Source organism: Nerophis lumbriciformis, linkage group LG01 (assembly GCF_033978685.3).
Source record: "Nerophis lumbriciformis linkage group LG01, RoL_Nlum_v2.1, whole genome shotgun sequence".
NCBI classification, from domain to species: domain Eukaryota; kingdom Metazoa; phylum Chordata; class Actinopteri; order Syngnathiformes; family Syngnathidae; genus Nerophis; species Nerophis lumbriciformis.
Genome location: NC_084548.2, coordinates 30,934,493 through 30,950,000, shown reverse-complemented (window position 1 = coordinate 30,950,000; position 15,508 = coordinate 30,934,493). Strand labels below are relative to the sequence as shown.

Here is a 15,508-nt window from a genome sequence, read left to right as displayed (position 1 = left end):
GTATATACACACACAGTGTATATATGTGTATATATATATATATACACACACACAGTGTGTATATATGTGAATATATATATACATACACATACTGTACATACAGTATATATATATATATATACATACATACATATATATATATATATATACATACATATACATACGGTACACATATATATACATACATATATATATATATATATATATATATATATATATATATATATACATACACATATATATACATATATATATATATATATATATATATATAAATATTTATATACATACACATATATATATATATACATATATATATATACACACACACACACACACACACACACACACACACACACACACACACACACACACACACACACACACACACACACACACACACACACACACACACACACACACACACACACACACAGCTTTATCGTGTTCTAGGGTCCCTTTTTTCAGGAACACTGATACAAAAATTGACAATGTCTGATAGAATGCAACAAGCGTTCTAACAGACCACCTCATATAACAGAATGGAATTGTACGGGGGGGGGGGGGGGGGTGGTTTACAGATTGAGACACCCAGAATGTAAATGAAAATAAAGAATGTGGGATTTACAACATTAACTTTGAACGACAAAACACTGAATAACATTTGAATGTTGCTCTTCTTTTACTTCTTAGACCACCTCCCTGATCAACTTATTTTATAATCAAACAAAACACAACACAAATGCAACAAACACATGCGGAATATGAACATTAAGGGTAAAACACCTACAATCTGATATCACTTCTCTGCAGAACTTTGTTGTAAAAATCGGCTTCCGTGTCCGTCCCTTACACCTGTGGTTCAGGCTGGCTGCTCTGGAAACAAACCCTGCCCACACTGCTTGGTGTCTCGTCTGCCTGGAGTTGCTGTGACGTAGATTACCGTAATGACCCGTATATCACTCAAAAGTGCAGATTCCAACCATTTAAATACTTTTCATAGTTCAAGACGTATGGTAATTTGAAAAAACAGCACTGCCTATCATAATGGTGGCTCCAGTTCTGATGTTAAAGGTCTAAAATAGATTGGGGGCCTAGGTTTGCCTTAACACAAACAGCAGTGATCAGTTTCAACTCGATAGTCTTGCCACAACAGCAACACAACAAATCCACTCAGTGTGTGGATTTAGGATTTTAAACATCAAGATAACAACTAAATCAGGACGTTACATTAACTTAATTTTGCGCAATTACTACTTCAAGGTTAACTAACTGCTACAGCGGTAGACTAACATTGCCAAAATTGTGTATCAATGATCAATTTTGGTTTTGTGCGGAATGAAAGCACTTCAACTACAGAATGTAAAGTACTGTTTTTTGGACATTCCCTGTTCTGTATTGCTGCTTGTTCTTACAAGAACAGAAAGCCTATCTTTGTGACCACAAATAATCCCTGTATAGTCAAGGTCACTTAATGCTGGAGTTTAATTATCAAAATTTGTTAGGATTCTATTTCTTACTGGTAAATGTATTACTTAGTTCAAATTGTATCTATTTTATTCAAGTATTTAAATCACTATATGGTAAACCTGCATGTCCCAAAATTTTGCACAAATAAAATAGGCATCATTTTTAGACACATTTGTGAGTTGTCCTATTATTAATTACCGATTACGGCACCATTTAAATAATATTGTTCTGAAAAAAGGTGTCGCTTTATAAAAAACATGCAACCAGTTGCTTAATTCGATTAGCTAGCTACATAAGTAACGGACAGGTTTTGATGACATTTTCAGAAAATGTCCAAAACGGGTCCCGGAACAAGTGCTTTTGTCGTTTTTATAAGTCATATATGAACTCGTCACAATACTTATTATCTTTCATTCAATGCCGTTTAAGCTGAACTAGGTTTACACTGTTTTTGTTTTCGTTTTGTCTAAAAATAACCACAATGTATCAACATTTTTTGACCTGAATTGCTATGGTTATTTTGTTTGAGGAAACCTTTAGCGTTGATGTGTATGAGTGCGCATGCTCAGGAGCTTTGGGCAGCAAATTCTTATGTGTAGCAAATTTTTCCCGAACACCAGCACCATTTTTAAAAGTACTGGTTTGAACTGTTAGTTTAAAATTCAGTAGTTACTGGCTCAGAATGTTTCTTTTATTGGCTAAGTGGTTTAATGATACATAAATGTATTGCAAAATACATTTTACGGACACCAGTTTGAGAATCCCTGCTTTAAAAAAAATACATATATTAAGGGAATGTTGAGTGTCACAAATCTTGCCATCTCTGCTAAGTGGTGAATGCGAAGAAATATGCATGTAGTGTAAAGCACCCGGACACCCAGCAATCACTCCAGATATGTTCAAATGGCTCCTAACTTCACAGCCATGTCTCAAGTTAATGGTAATGTTTCGCTTGTTGAGTTTCCTTTGATGCAGAGATGAATATCAGCAGCAAGAGGCTGTGTGCAGTGACACCACTGGGCCAGAGATCTTAAACAGACGTTTGGCATACAGTCACCGTCTAAGCTTGTGTTGCTTCCTGACCTCGACAAGTAGGAATTTGTTAGAACCACAACTTGAGATGATCCATGTGACAACCAAGAGCCAGTCGCTCCATCGGGAGATCTGACAGGAAAAGGTGTTGTGATCTTTAGTATTTGTGTCATCTAAATGTCGTACAATGGTATTTTGATTTACAATACTACTTTTTGGAAAAGGAAAAAAAAGTAGGTTTTCTTTTCAATTGAAACTTCTTTTTTTTTTAATTGTAAAAAAAATAAATAAATAAAAAAGAGTCGGAGTCTCCCAAACATGTTTCACCATTTGGAATGAAAAAAGTAAAATAATATATAGTTTGATGGTTTTGACTGGCCTTGCATTGCTTCTGAGGTTCCTGTCGTAAGCAGTGAAATCTGAAAGACTGGGCAGCTTCATCTTCCGTCCTTTTTATATGGATTTATAGGGATGTTTTATAACCAATGTGCAGTTTCCATTGTGGAAGGATTGAAAAATAAAAATTTAAAAAATCATTGGCACCTCCATAGGGCTGACTGTGATGAATTGTTAAAGTACCAATGATTGTCACACACACACTAGGTGTGGTGAAATGTGTCCTCTGCATTTAACCCATCCCCTTGTTCACCCCCTGGGAGGTGAGGGGAGCAGTGGGCTGCAGCGGTGCCGCGCCCGGGAATCATTTTTGGTGATTTAACCCCCAATTCCGACCCTTGATGCTGAGTGCCAAGGAGGGAGGTAACGGGTCCCATTTTTATAGTCTTTGGTATGACTCGGCCGGGATTTGAACTCACAACCTACCGATCTCAGGGCGGACACTCTAACCACTAGGCCACTGAGTAGGTGGCCTAATTGTGATGTGTTTGTGAACGGTTTGCCTCCAGCCACAAATTACAAAAAAATTCTGATACCCTTTAGTGTGTAAAAGATGTGAGGCTCATGTATATTTATATATTTATGTCTACAAGCACATACAGTTGGTAGTTAAAAATAGATTTTATGAAGTCGTACTTCTTTTCTATATTTCAAGTGCTTTTCTAATTGATTTAGGTATAAACCCACAAAACCATAATTTTAAATTTCCAGTTTTACTTATTTTGGCTCAAAACAAAATAAATTTGTTTTCTTTCTTCAGTAAAAGGCAAGTGATAAAACTTATCAAGGAATTTGTTTTGAATGTCATGTGTACTATCACACTTCCAGTATAGGGAATCTACTAATACCTAAACAGAATTTTTTTAAACCCTGTAGCGTTGTTTTTAAATTGGTGTGTAGCAGCATGCTCCACCTCACAAGCATTTGTGTGGGAGGCTAAATGAAATATGACTGAGCATGATTAAAGATGTTGTAACATGTGACAGATGCTGGTAATGTGACTACAAATCCTGACACTGTTCAGAATTAGAATTTGCTGTTGTAGTCAATCTTGTTAAACCTAAATATATTGCTGTTCAAGTGCGTGGGAGGCTGAAGTTTCGTGTGTTTTCTACTTTCAAAAATGTCTTATAAGGCTGTCAAACCACCGGTCAAAATTAACCAGCCAAGATTATGTGTTGTGTAAACTTTGCAATAAAAGCGTACTTTAGAAAAAAAGGGTCAAAGCATGAATATGCTTGTTACCAAACCACAAACAGCTTTTTTAACTCATTATATTCAAAAGTTCTCCCACGTTGCTGAAAGTTGTATGCAGGGGTTGCTGAAAGTTGTATGCAGGGGTGCCGCCAGGGCTTTGGGGCCAAAGTGTAAAATATATCACTTTGGACCCCACAAAAAAAAATAAAAAATCTGAAGTAATGTTTTACATTTTTCTAGGGCCCCTGTCAGTCATGGGCCCTTAGAATCGTCATCACTCCCCTGCCTCTTACAGAACCTGGGTTTTATGGTTGTAGTGTGGTGATATGTATGCAATAACATGTTTTCCTTTGCAGAGAACGGATGACCTCAAACGGGCACATGAAAAGGCTGACTGGAAACGGTTGGTGACATTGAAAATAGAATTTTCTCCATCGGTCTGTGCACCGCAAAATTATCCTCCATCTCTTAATTTGCAGGCTATATCTAATTCCTTATAAGATCCCTGAGTATGTATGTATTCACATACTGTACTCATCACTTTGTGATGAGAGGCGCAGCATCAAGAGTGTCCAAGCTGCAGAAGCAAGACAATGAGCTATGTAAGAACCAAGGTTCTGATCAAAGTCAGAACATGTTGCTGGGCCAAGAATGTCTGTAAGTTATGACGTGCAGGTATGTGTTACGAGAAGCTTTTTTGTATGCAGCCTATGTGAACAAAACCCAGTATTTCCTCATAGAAGTATCAATTGAATTACCAATGATGTGAACACGTCATCATAGGCAAGGTACACAAGATGGTTAGAATTTAGTGGCACTGTGGAGTTGGAAAAGGCTTGTTCTCCAAAAACATAAATAATACCTGTGCTGTTCTTCAAGATGTGTGCAACTGAAAAGTTTGTTGGCTGACGAGAAGTGGCTTACTTCTTCCACAACAATTGTCCCTGTGTTCTGTTTTGCAATTTTTTTTACATCACTGTTCTTACAACTGTGTTCTTCAATTACACAAAAAACACACATTGTTATGGTTTATGGAATTAAAAACTAATTCCATTTCTAAGCTTGAAATAAAATATCCCAATAAACTGCTATAGACCTTGAAGTACTCTGAAACTGATCATGTTTGTTTGTACAAAGTAAAGACTGATCATCTTTAGTCTTTGCCAACTGTAAACTTCATCATCTTGTCTGACCTAAAACCATTGATGTAAATATGAAATGTTTTTTAATTTGAAACTACAATAAATGTAGGCGTGAATTGGAAGCTTATGTCGGTCAAAAAGGCTTTTAGTGTCATTTGCGCGGTAGCTTAGTCTATAAAAGTGTTTTGCGGACGAAAGAGTTGAATGCCATGTACTTTAATATACATGTATTTGTGTGTATGCACAGTATGTAATTTTGGAGAGGTTGATAGAAACATCAGTCAGCTTCCTGTACCTTTTAGCAAGGCACAATCCTCCCTCAAACTAACCCAGAAGCATATCACTGCTGACCCTTTCTTTGTTTTCATGCCCATTGAATCCATTCTTGCAGACGTGTGGATTTGATCTGTGCGTTAAACATGAACTGCATGTAAAATATACATGACAGAGTGTAAAGAGAATTTCCCCTTGGGACTACAAAAGGTAGAATAAATGAAAAGTAATGATGTATAAAGAGGTTCACCTCAGTAAAACAGTTATGATTAGGATATGTTTCTGAATGCATTAAAAACTGCTGCCAACCCAATTCCAGTTAAAGAAGTACTGCTGTGCACTGCTTTGTTTTGGGTTTCCAGTTTTGAAACTAAATTAATGTGTTCATATGTCAAGACTGTGCTTGCACTGTGGTTCAGCATAAGACATGTCTTAATACTTGCTAGAAGAACTAAATAATATACTCACCCATTGCTGACACCTGTTACTTATTAGTGACCCTATAGGATTTTATATGTATCATTGTTGTGTATGATTGTGTTACTTGTACAAAACGGTAGGAAATCTACCGCGAAAGGTGGCCCTTGTGGTTAACATTGATGTATGATTAGGAAGAGTGTGAGTAGTGAATGGTACATACACGCTGTGTACAACTTAGATGACGGTAGAGAAGTGGCCTGAACTTCTGTGAGATTGGAGTCACAGGCTGTTTGTGTTCCATCACCTTCCATCAACTCCTCTTCGTTGGCATTTTCCTCAGCTTTTGCTGCTAACCTTGGAGACACCCTACTACACTGACCCTGAGAGAAAAATATTTGCATGAGTCAAACATTTATACTAAGCGACATTAAATAAGACACCAAAGTTATAGATCACTTTGTTTAAAATGGGTTAAAATAATTACCTTTGCAGTAGGTGTTGTAGTTGTAGCATTTCTCTGTGCTCGGCCTCTAGGTTTGGGCTCCTTTGTGTCAGAGATGGACTTCATAGTAAAGGTAGCATGCTGAATAATGCAGTCAGCGCCACAATAAACAGAGTCCAGTAAAGCTGGTCTGGAGCATCCTTGTCCAATACATAGCGGAAGTGAGCTATCTGTCTCCATCTCCACTTCAGTTCCAGGCGCAGGCTCAGGAACGTTTACAGAAGCCACCTCTATATCATTCCCCTCCACCTGTACAGTCTTCTGAAACAAGATTTTTATCTTAAGACCAGACCTTAAACAGCGACAGTCATTTCAAATAATACAATTGCAATACAAAATACTAAATAATTAATGAATACTACCAAGTTGTATAGGCCTGGGTTGATATTCAATAAGTCATAAAAACTGACGATAAATGGAAAATTAAGGCGGTAAGTTTTCCAGCATCGATAAATCGTCATATGCATGCGTTTACAGACTTTAAGAGCATTCACTGTTTTCATCGGTTTCAGCTGCTGCACGCGTTTGTGCCATAGTGGAATGAAAAGAAGGGTGTGAATTCTCTTGTCCTTCATTAAGTGTCTTTGATTCTGTGTGGCAAAATGGGGCCTCTGGCCCACTAGCAGCACACAGTGCAACAAGTTAGCCTGTGACTAACACATGTAGTAGCTAACATGAACAAAATGATCACAAAACCAAATGCTACCACACCAATGTGGGAATACTTGTTTAAACCTTTGGAACAAGGTGAGATTATCTACACTCTAGAGCTAGTTTGTCGAATATGGTCAAACACAACAAACCTGCACGCCCACTTGAAACACAACCACCAGACAGTCCACACTCAATTTGTGTTTAGTGAACAAGTTCAGTGCAAATCAAAGAGCACAAAAAAGTGTGCCCTCACAGAAAGTGTGGTTAAAATCATCACCATATCGCCGAATACATGCTGCCTTTTCATACAGATGAAAACCTAGCATTTCCAAAAATGCTGCAAACATTTGACAGATATTTGTCATGTCATCTTGCTGTTCCTCACTCGGAATATGCCAGACTAAAGTTTTTTTGTGTGCATATGATCTGTTAATACATGTGCTTATACTGTAGTGTTTATATTGTTACTCTGCACTTTTAGTTTAAAAAGGGCCTAACAGTTAATTAATGTACAACTCTACTTACATGTTCAATATTGAAGTGCAACTTTGTCAATACTTTAGCCATTATCTTTATTGTTTTGGTTGTGTATATTTGAGGCCCCCCCCTCCGCTCCCCTCAACATATTTTATTGCTTTTGGTAGTGGTTTTTATTCAAGTGCAAAATGTTACTAACAAAGTATATTTTATTGTTGTTTGTTTTATTACTTGGATATTTAATAAATTGCATTTCAATTACAATGTTAAAACATCAGGAAACAAAATGATTGTATTTGAAATGATATACATGCATTACTATGTATCATCATACCATCAGCGGTTTATTTGGCCTCAAAAAAATAATGGCAATAATATCGTTTATCGGCAATAATTTGTTGGTCAATCTATCATCTAACAAAATGTATCATCTGCTTAGGCCTACTGGTGTATAATATAGTCTCTGCAGGTTTCAACATGTCAAATGTAAGAATTTTTAAGACTTTTTAGGACCATTTTGAAAATAATTTAAAGACCTTTTCACATCCATACGGACAAAAAATACGACAAAGTAAAATCAGAGGTCCAGAATGAATTTTAAGTATATTAATTCATTCACTGCTCTTTCACATTGGAAAACAAAATGGTTAAACTAACTAAATACACCAGGAGCTTCTCTATCCATCCATCAATTTTCTACCGCTTGTCCCAAAAGGGAGCTTTACTAGTGTAAACTAATTGAAAAAATATTAGCAAACATCGTGACAGCCAATTTCCAGATTTCCCAAGAAGTGTTTTCTTGCAAAAGGTGCAGTGTGCTTCATATAAAGTGTTTTCACGTAACATCAACAATGGTAGAGGAAAGCACAACAATGTATTGTTTTTTCTCAGTCCGTGAAAGGGACAGTTAGCATCTCTGCTAAAGCTAAATGGTTAACTTTGGTAATGTTTTTTTTGGCTGTCAGAATTGAGCAAACCGATAAAAACATCTACAGTACTACTGTATCTGCACAAAGTTGTGAAAAACAGTGTGTGCAGACAGAGTACCGTATTTTCCGCACTATAAGGCGCACCTAAAAACCACAAATTTTCTCAAAAGCTGACAGTGCGCCTTATAATCCGGTGCGCCTTATATATGGGTTAATATTAATATTAATTTTCATAAAGTTTAGGTCTCGCAACTACGGTAAACAGCCGCCATCTTTTTTCCCCGGAGAAGAAGCGCGCGGTGCATGCTGGGATATGTGACGTTTCATTTCCATTTGTGTGTTTATGTAAAGACCCCAAAATGGCTCCTATTAAGTGTGTTGTCTGTCTAATTATAAATAATGCAGACGAGGCGTGTTAACTGAGTTCTCAACGTTTACTCACAGCGTGCTCATAACCACATTCTAACTGCCAGCACATACAACAACGCTTCTCAGGGCTACCGCGCATGCTCGTCACTATCGTTGCATGCTGGGTAGTGTAGTTGTTATATTTGCTAGCTCATAACATCACATTAAGAGACACGCTTACACGCTTAATTCAATACTCGCCGTCATTCCGGGTGGATTGACAAAAGACCTCCAGCCGCTAGATATTGGTGTCAACAGGGCATTCGAAGCTAGACTGCTAACTGCGTGGGAACAATGGATGACCGAAGGCAAACACACCTTCACTAAGACAGGGAGACAGCGAGACAGAGCCGGCCATTTTGGATCCCACATTCGCCCAACTTTTCAATTCGGACACCGAAAGAGAAGAATTCGAGGGATTTATGAATGAAGAATAACTTCAGAAAGTGAGCGTTATGTTTATTTTGTGTGTTGTGACATTAACGTTCGAGCAACATTATGTTGCTATTGCTCTGCACTATTTTGAATTTTACTATGTTTGTGATTGCACATTTGCGTACATTTTGGGAGTGAACAGAGTTGTTAGAACGCTGGTTTTTAATATATTATTAAAGTTTGACTGACCTATCTGACTGTTTTTTTGACATTCCTTTAGCGCAGTTAGATGCGGCTTACAACACGGGGCGGCTTATAGGTGGACAAAGTTTTGAAATATGCCGTTCATTGAAGGCGCGGCTTATAACCCAGGGCGCCTTATGGTGCGGAAAATACGGTAATTGTCTACAAAGAAGGAAGGCGATTATGGCTTGTGTTCTTAAATGTGTATTTGGATGTGAATGTGGATAACATTCAAATGTGCTCAGCTCATTTTGTATCTGGTGTGTATGGATACATTTTACCTGTTTTTTGTGACTTTTTGAAAACATATTGCTGATACACAATGATTACCGGTAGTTTTTATTCAGGCATGACAAGATGACATTTGCAAATCTACATTGCTTTCCTCACCCTACAATAAGATGTGTGTAAAACACTAAACAGGCAACCGCTTCTAATGTCGGTTGCTGTATAAACTTGGAGAAAAGATTAGGCATGAGAAGCTGACATTAAATTATTGGAACAAATAATAGAAATAATATAAGAGAATTGTTTTTTTTAATAGTTGTACTGCTGAGTAAACTACTACTACAGAGGGTGTGCTTACTGTATGTAATAGTATGATTTCACTACTAAACATCTCATATTGATCTCCTTCGGCAATTGGCAACACTTAACCCACATAACACTCCTTTGGGGAGAGGGGGTTACGTTAATCTTTGTAAAGTTGTGCAAGTGTTTGTGGCGTATCAGCATCCTTTGACACAGACTTATCCCGGATTTTTGACTTTAACATAATCATTCCATTCACTTTCACCGCCATGTTTACAAACCCTTCCCTCCTCGATGGCTGCACATCTGGGTACTAAACGCTTTATACTTTCCATCCACCGGCTTCAACCATGCATTAAATTGATTGTTTGGGAGATACAAATCATTGAACTTTTATTTACCCATCTTATGCAAATCATTAGGCTTTGTTGTGGGCTTTCGTTAAGTTTTCTCCGCTGCTAAGCTAACTAAGCAGTGAACACACAGCTGCGCGCGCACAGCAATAGCTGGTGGTGTTTGATAATTTCTGACCGGGCAGCACAGTTAGTTCCGCTGTGTAGTTACATTATAGCGTCCTCCAAAATCGAAACATTTCAAAGAGGGACTGAAGTTTATGCATGTTTTAAATAAAAGTAACGTCAATAGATGTTTAAGACCTTTCAAAATCTTATTTAAGACCTTTTATGAGATTTTAGGAGAATTTCAGACATTTTAAGGCTTTAAATTCAAATGATTGAAGGGTTAGTGCATCTGCCTCACAATACGAAGGTCCTGAGTAGTCTTGGGTTCAATCCCGGGCTCGGGATCTTTCTGTGTGGAGTTTGCATGTCCTCCCCGTGACTGCGTGGGTTCCCTCCGGGTACTCCGGCTTCCTCCCACTTCCAAAGACATGCACCTGGGGATAGGTTGATTGGCAACACTAAATTGGCCCTAGTGTGTGGATGTGAGTGTGAATGTTGTCTGTCTATCTGTGTTGGCCCTGCGATGAGGTGGCGACTTGTCCAGGGTGTACCCCGCCTTCCGCCCGATTGTAGCTGAGATAGGCTCCAGCGCCCCCTGCGACCCCAAAGGGAATAAGCGGTAGAAAATGGATGGATGGAAGATTTAAGACTTATTTCGACTTTTTAAGACCCCGCGGATACCCTGATAATTGAAAAAGCTATCCTTGTGATTTTTTAAGGCTAAACTGTGAGAACCAGAATACATTTCTCTTTTACCTTGAGGGAGTCCAGCTCCTCTTGTCTGTATTGTTTGTCTCCAGAAGGAATCAGTGACAAGACCACTGGACACTTTTTTGGTTCTGGCTGGGTGTGAGAATCTGATGGAGGTTGGCTCAGCTTCTTTGAAGTGCATGGTGGGCAGAGGTACTCTGTACGGCCATCCGTTTCACTGACACCAACGCAGTCGCCGTGAAAACACTCTTGGCAACTGTCACAGGAGATCATAAACCTAAAAACAAGGACACATATGTTGTATAATCATTTGAACGCAAAGCTGCATTAAGGCAGCCCAGTCAAAAAATAACTGTCTAAAGTAAGAGGTACCTTTTATTGTGTTTTTGTCGACAGATGCAGTACACAGCAGTGGGATCATATATATTAGAAGCCAAAATTCTTGAATGTTGTATGACTTCCCTATCATTGTGGTCTTGCCTTTTACCCTCTTCTGGTGTATCATCATAGGGGCCTGAAGTTGTGTCAGTATTCTGCTCCACATCTGTGTCTATGATAATAAAGTCTGAGCTCATTTGCTGAACTGGACTCAGAGTCTTAACTGAGTGGGCAGGAGATGTCTCCATGCTTATGAGTGTGTGTGAATCATTTTCTTTATGCCCTTCTTGTAGGTGCTGCAGCTGTTCTTCTGATGGATTAACAAGCATCACATCATCATCCTCCACTAATGATTGAACCTCCAATGCCTTACCCCTCCCTCTACCTCTGCCTTTACCCCTTCCTCGTCCTCTTCCTCTACCTCTGGCCTTCCCTCTTCCTCCTCTCCCATCTATGAGTTTGTGCATGGATTTAGATTGCAATTGCTCCTTTATTTGTATCAAAGTTACCTCATCGCTATCCTCATCTTGGCTTGAGATCAAAACTACATCTTCGACATTCCCACTTGCCACCTTCTCCAAAGGGACAGGCTGCAAAATTCCAACATTATGAGCAAGTTCCCTATACTCAGACACCTCTGTGTTATCTGCAACTAGTAGAATGGGCTCTGTGGCATCAGAAACTGGTAAAACTTCTGGAATTGCCAAATCATCAGATATGTCCATTGACAACCCCTCATCTCCGCCAAGAAGAGAGAAAGCCGTGCCAAAGGCAGACCCAATGTCCTGCCACATGCTGGGGTCAAGGCATCCTCCCACATGGGATAAAGCTGGTTTGGGCTCTTCGGATACTGGCGAAGCTGGGGCAGACCACTCCAGGTCATTTATAACTGCCAGTGATGCTTGACGAGCTTGGGCGACTTTGTTGTCTTTAAGGGCAGGTGGTGTCTGAGTAGAATGACGGCTTCTAGCCCGACGCACAAGTAGAGGACTACTGGTTTGCTCTCCAACTTCATCCACGAACTCCCGTTGAGCTATAGTTGATCGTCTGAAGCCCCAGGACTTTCTAATCTGGGACAATCCGGGTTTATCATCCAAAGGTTTTGACTGGCTCTGTTGGTCCTCTTCAAATATAAATAATCACAACAATGCAGATTAATTATGTCATAATCATTTGGAACAGTCGGTTCACAGATTCTTGGCATGTATTTTACCTGAGCCAGCATTCAGGAGGCTGTTATTCTCCATTGGTTGCACACAAGCATCCGCAGTAATTTATCAAGGCTGTCCAAAATAAAATACATTACGTTTTGCATATAACTTAAATACATTTACAGTTGCACTGAAAATGATTCAAACTTCAATTAAATGTGTAGTTTATAAACCTGCAACAAAACCAAAAAACTGAGGTAGCCATACTTCACTTTATACATAAACATTAATTTCTTAAAAGCTTGAACAATTTGAAAATGTTATTTACAATAGTGCAGAATTATTTTAAGTATAACTATTTGGGTATTTATGCACAGTAACTAATCACAACTGTACAAAACCGGAAGGGAGATTTCAGGCCCTACTAAAAACATCCATGTAATGTTATCCTAAACAATCTGCTGAATGTTTCAAAATTAAACTCTTATGGTGTTTAAAACAAGTGGGATTGAAATTTTGTAAATAAGATTAAGACGTAGTATATTTTATTGACAATAATTAGTTTCAATTTGCCCAAAGACCAATTCTAACAAGAGGTATGTTAGACACATTACTGTTATAACGAAATCCAACGTCATTCATATTTCGTTCCAAGAGTTTTACCATGCAGGGTTCTTTCACTTTTAGATGTGACACCAAAACGTGGACATACGAAAATCATCGTTAACAATAGGCACCCATAGGTTTCCTATAAGTTAAAAGTTTCAAAGACAATGTTTCATAAAAAGATGAACCATACTAATTATAGTACGAAGATGAACACATACGATTAGAGAACCATTAAAAAGTCGAGAATTTTGAAGAGAAACGCTCGGTCATTTTCGACAATCCAGCAAGAGATCAGTTAATGCAAACGGTAGAGCAACCGACATTGTATAGCTCGTTTGGCTAAAAGCTAGCTGCGCGTCGATATCAAATAATACGCTACACGGCTCATTGCATCTAACATTTCTAGTTGTAAACTGCTGAGATATGTTTCAAATTGAAACCACGAACAATGTTAGACGCATACCTTTAACATAAGTCAATTATAATCCACTTAACATCAGAATTGTTCCGTTAGCGTGTTAGCACAACCATCCATTTTCTCTACCCTATCCAGCTTGGAATATCGCGAGAACTACTCCAAGAAGCGAACTCGCGCAGCTTACTTCCTGTTTGCTTCGCAAGGATATTGACGTCATACGGATGCTCGTCGAATGTAGGCTACTTCTTCTTCTTCTTCTTTTGTTTTTTTATGGCGGTTGGCAAGCAACCTTGTAGTGTGCATTACCGCCACCTACTGTAATGGAGTGTGAACCGAGATGGATCCCTGTTCTATATTCTTTTATTTAAACCAGTGTTTTTTAAATATGTGTATAAATGCTTTTTATCCTATATGTTCTGTATTCAATCCTAATATATCTTCCACTGCTAACCTAATATTTTCTTTCGCTAACTTACTTTCCAGTATTTCCCTTTCTCTATTATATTTCTTTCAATGTACAAACCCCGTTTCCATATGAGTTGGGAAATTGTGTTATATGTAAATATAAACGCAATACAATGATATGCAAATCATTTTCAACCCATATTCAGTTGAATATGCTACAAAGACAACATATTTGATGTTCAAACTGATAAACTTTTTTTTTTTTGTGCAAAAAATCGTTAACTTTAGAATTTGATGCCAGCAACAAGTGAAAAAGAAGTTGGGAAAGGTGGCAATAAATACTGATAAAGTTGAGGAATGCTCATCAAACACTTATTTGGAACATCCCACAGGTGAACAGGAAAATTGGGAACAGGTGGGTGCCATGATCATTCACAAACAAGGATGGGATGAGGGTCACCACTTTGTCAACAAATGCGTGAGCAAATTTTTGAACAGTTTAAGAAAAACCTTTCTCAACCAGCTATTGCAAGGAATTTAGGGATTTCACCATCTACGGTCCGTAATATCATCAAAGGGTTCAGAGAATCTGGAGAAATCACTGCACATAAGCAGCTAAGCCCGTGACCTTCGATCCCTCAGGCTGTACTGCATCAACAAGCGACATCAGTGTGTAAAGGATATCACCAAATGGTCTCAGGAACACTTCAGAAACCCACTGTCAGTAACTACAGTTGGTCGGTACACCTGTAAGTGCAAGTTAAAACTCTCCTATGCAAGGCGAAAACCGTTTATCAACAACACCCAGAAACGCCGTCAGCTTCGCTGGGCCTGAGCTCATCTAAGATGGACTGATACAAAGTGGAAAAGTGTTCTGTGGTCTGACGAGTCCACATTTCAAATTGTTTTTGGAAACTGTGGACGTTGTGTCCTTCGGACCAAAGAGGAAAAGAACCATCCAGATTGTTATAGGCGCAAAGTTGAAAAGCCAGCATCTGTGATGGTATGGGGGTGTATTAGTGCCCAAGACATGGGTAACTTACACATCTGTGAAGGCGCCATTAATGCTGAAAGGTACATACAGGTTTTGGAGCAACATATGTTGCCCTCCAAGCAACGTTACCATGGACGCCCCTGCTTATTTCAGCAAGACAATGCCAAGCCACTTGTTCATCAACGTGGCTTCATAGTAAAAGAGTGCGAGTACTAGACTGGCCTGCCTGTAGTCCAGACCTGTCTCCCATTGAAAATGTGTGGCGCATTATGAAGCCTAAAATACCACAACGGAGACCCCCGGACTGTTGAACAACTTAAGCTGTACATCAA

At 38.7% G+C, this 15,508-nt stretch overlaps 1 protein-coding gene across 6 annotated transcripts in view; it reads right to left on the bottom strand.

The window, feature by feature from the left end:
* Positions 1-13,965, bottom strand: part of LOC133618744 (uncharacterized) — a 63,469-nt gene extending 49,504 nt beyond the window's left edge. For 2 of the 6 annotated variants that reach the window (XM_061979390.1, XM_061979406.1), the window contains exons 1-6: positions 13,823-13,965; positions 12,813-12,882; positions 11,594-12,722; positions 11,267-11,498; positions 6,415-6,693; positions 6,151-6,310 (exon numbers count right to left, since the gene is read on the bottom strand). In XM_061979390.1, the coding sequence (XP_061835374.1) occupies positions 6,151-6,310; positions 6,415-6,693; positions 11,267-11,498; positions 11,594-12,722; positions 12,813-12,846 (1,834 nt within the window). In that variant the 5' untranslated portion in view covers positions 12,847-12,882; positions 13,823-13,965. The other 4 variants (XM_061979422.1, XM_061979412.1, XM_061979431.1 and 1 more) reach the window with 4 other exon arrangements.
* Positions 13,966-15,508: the final 1,543 nt, after the last annotated feature.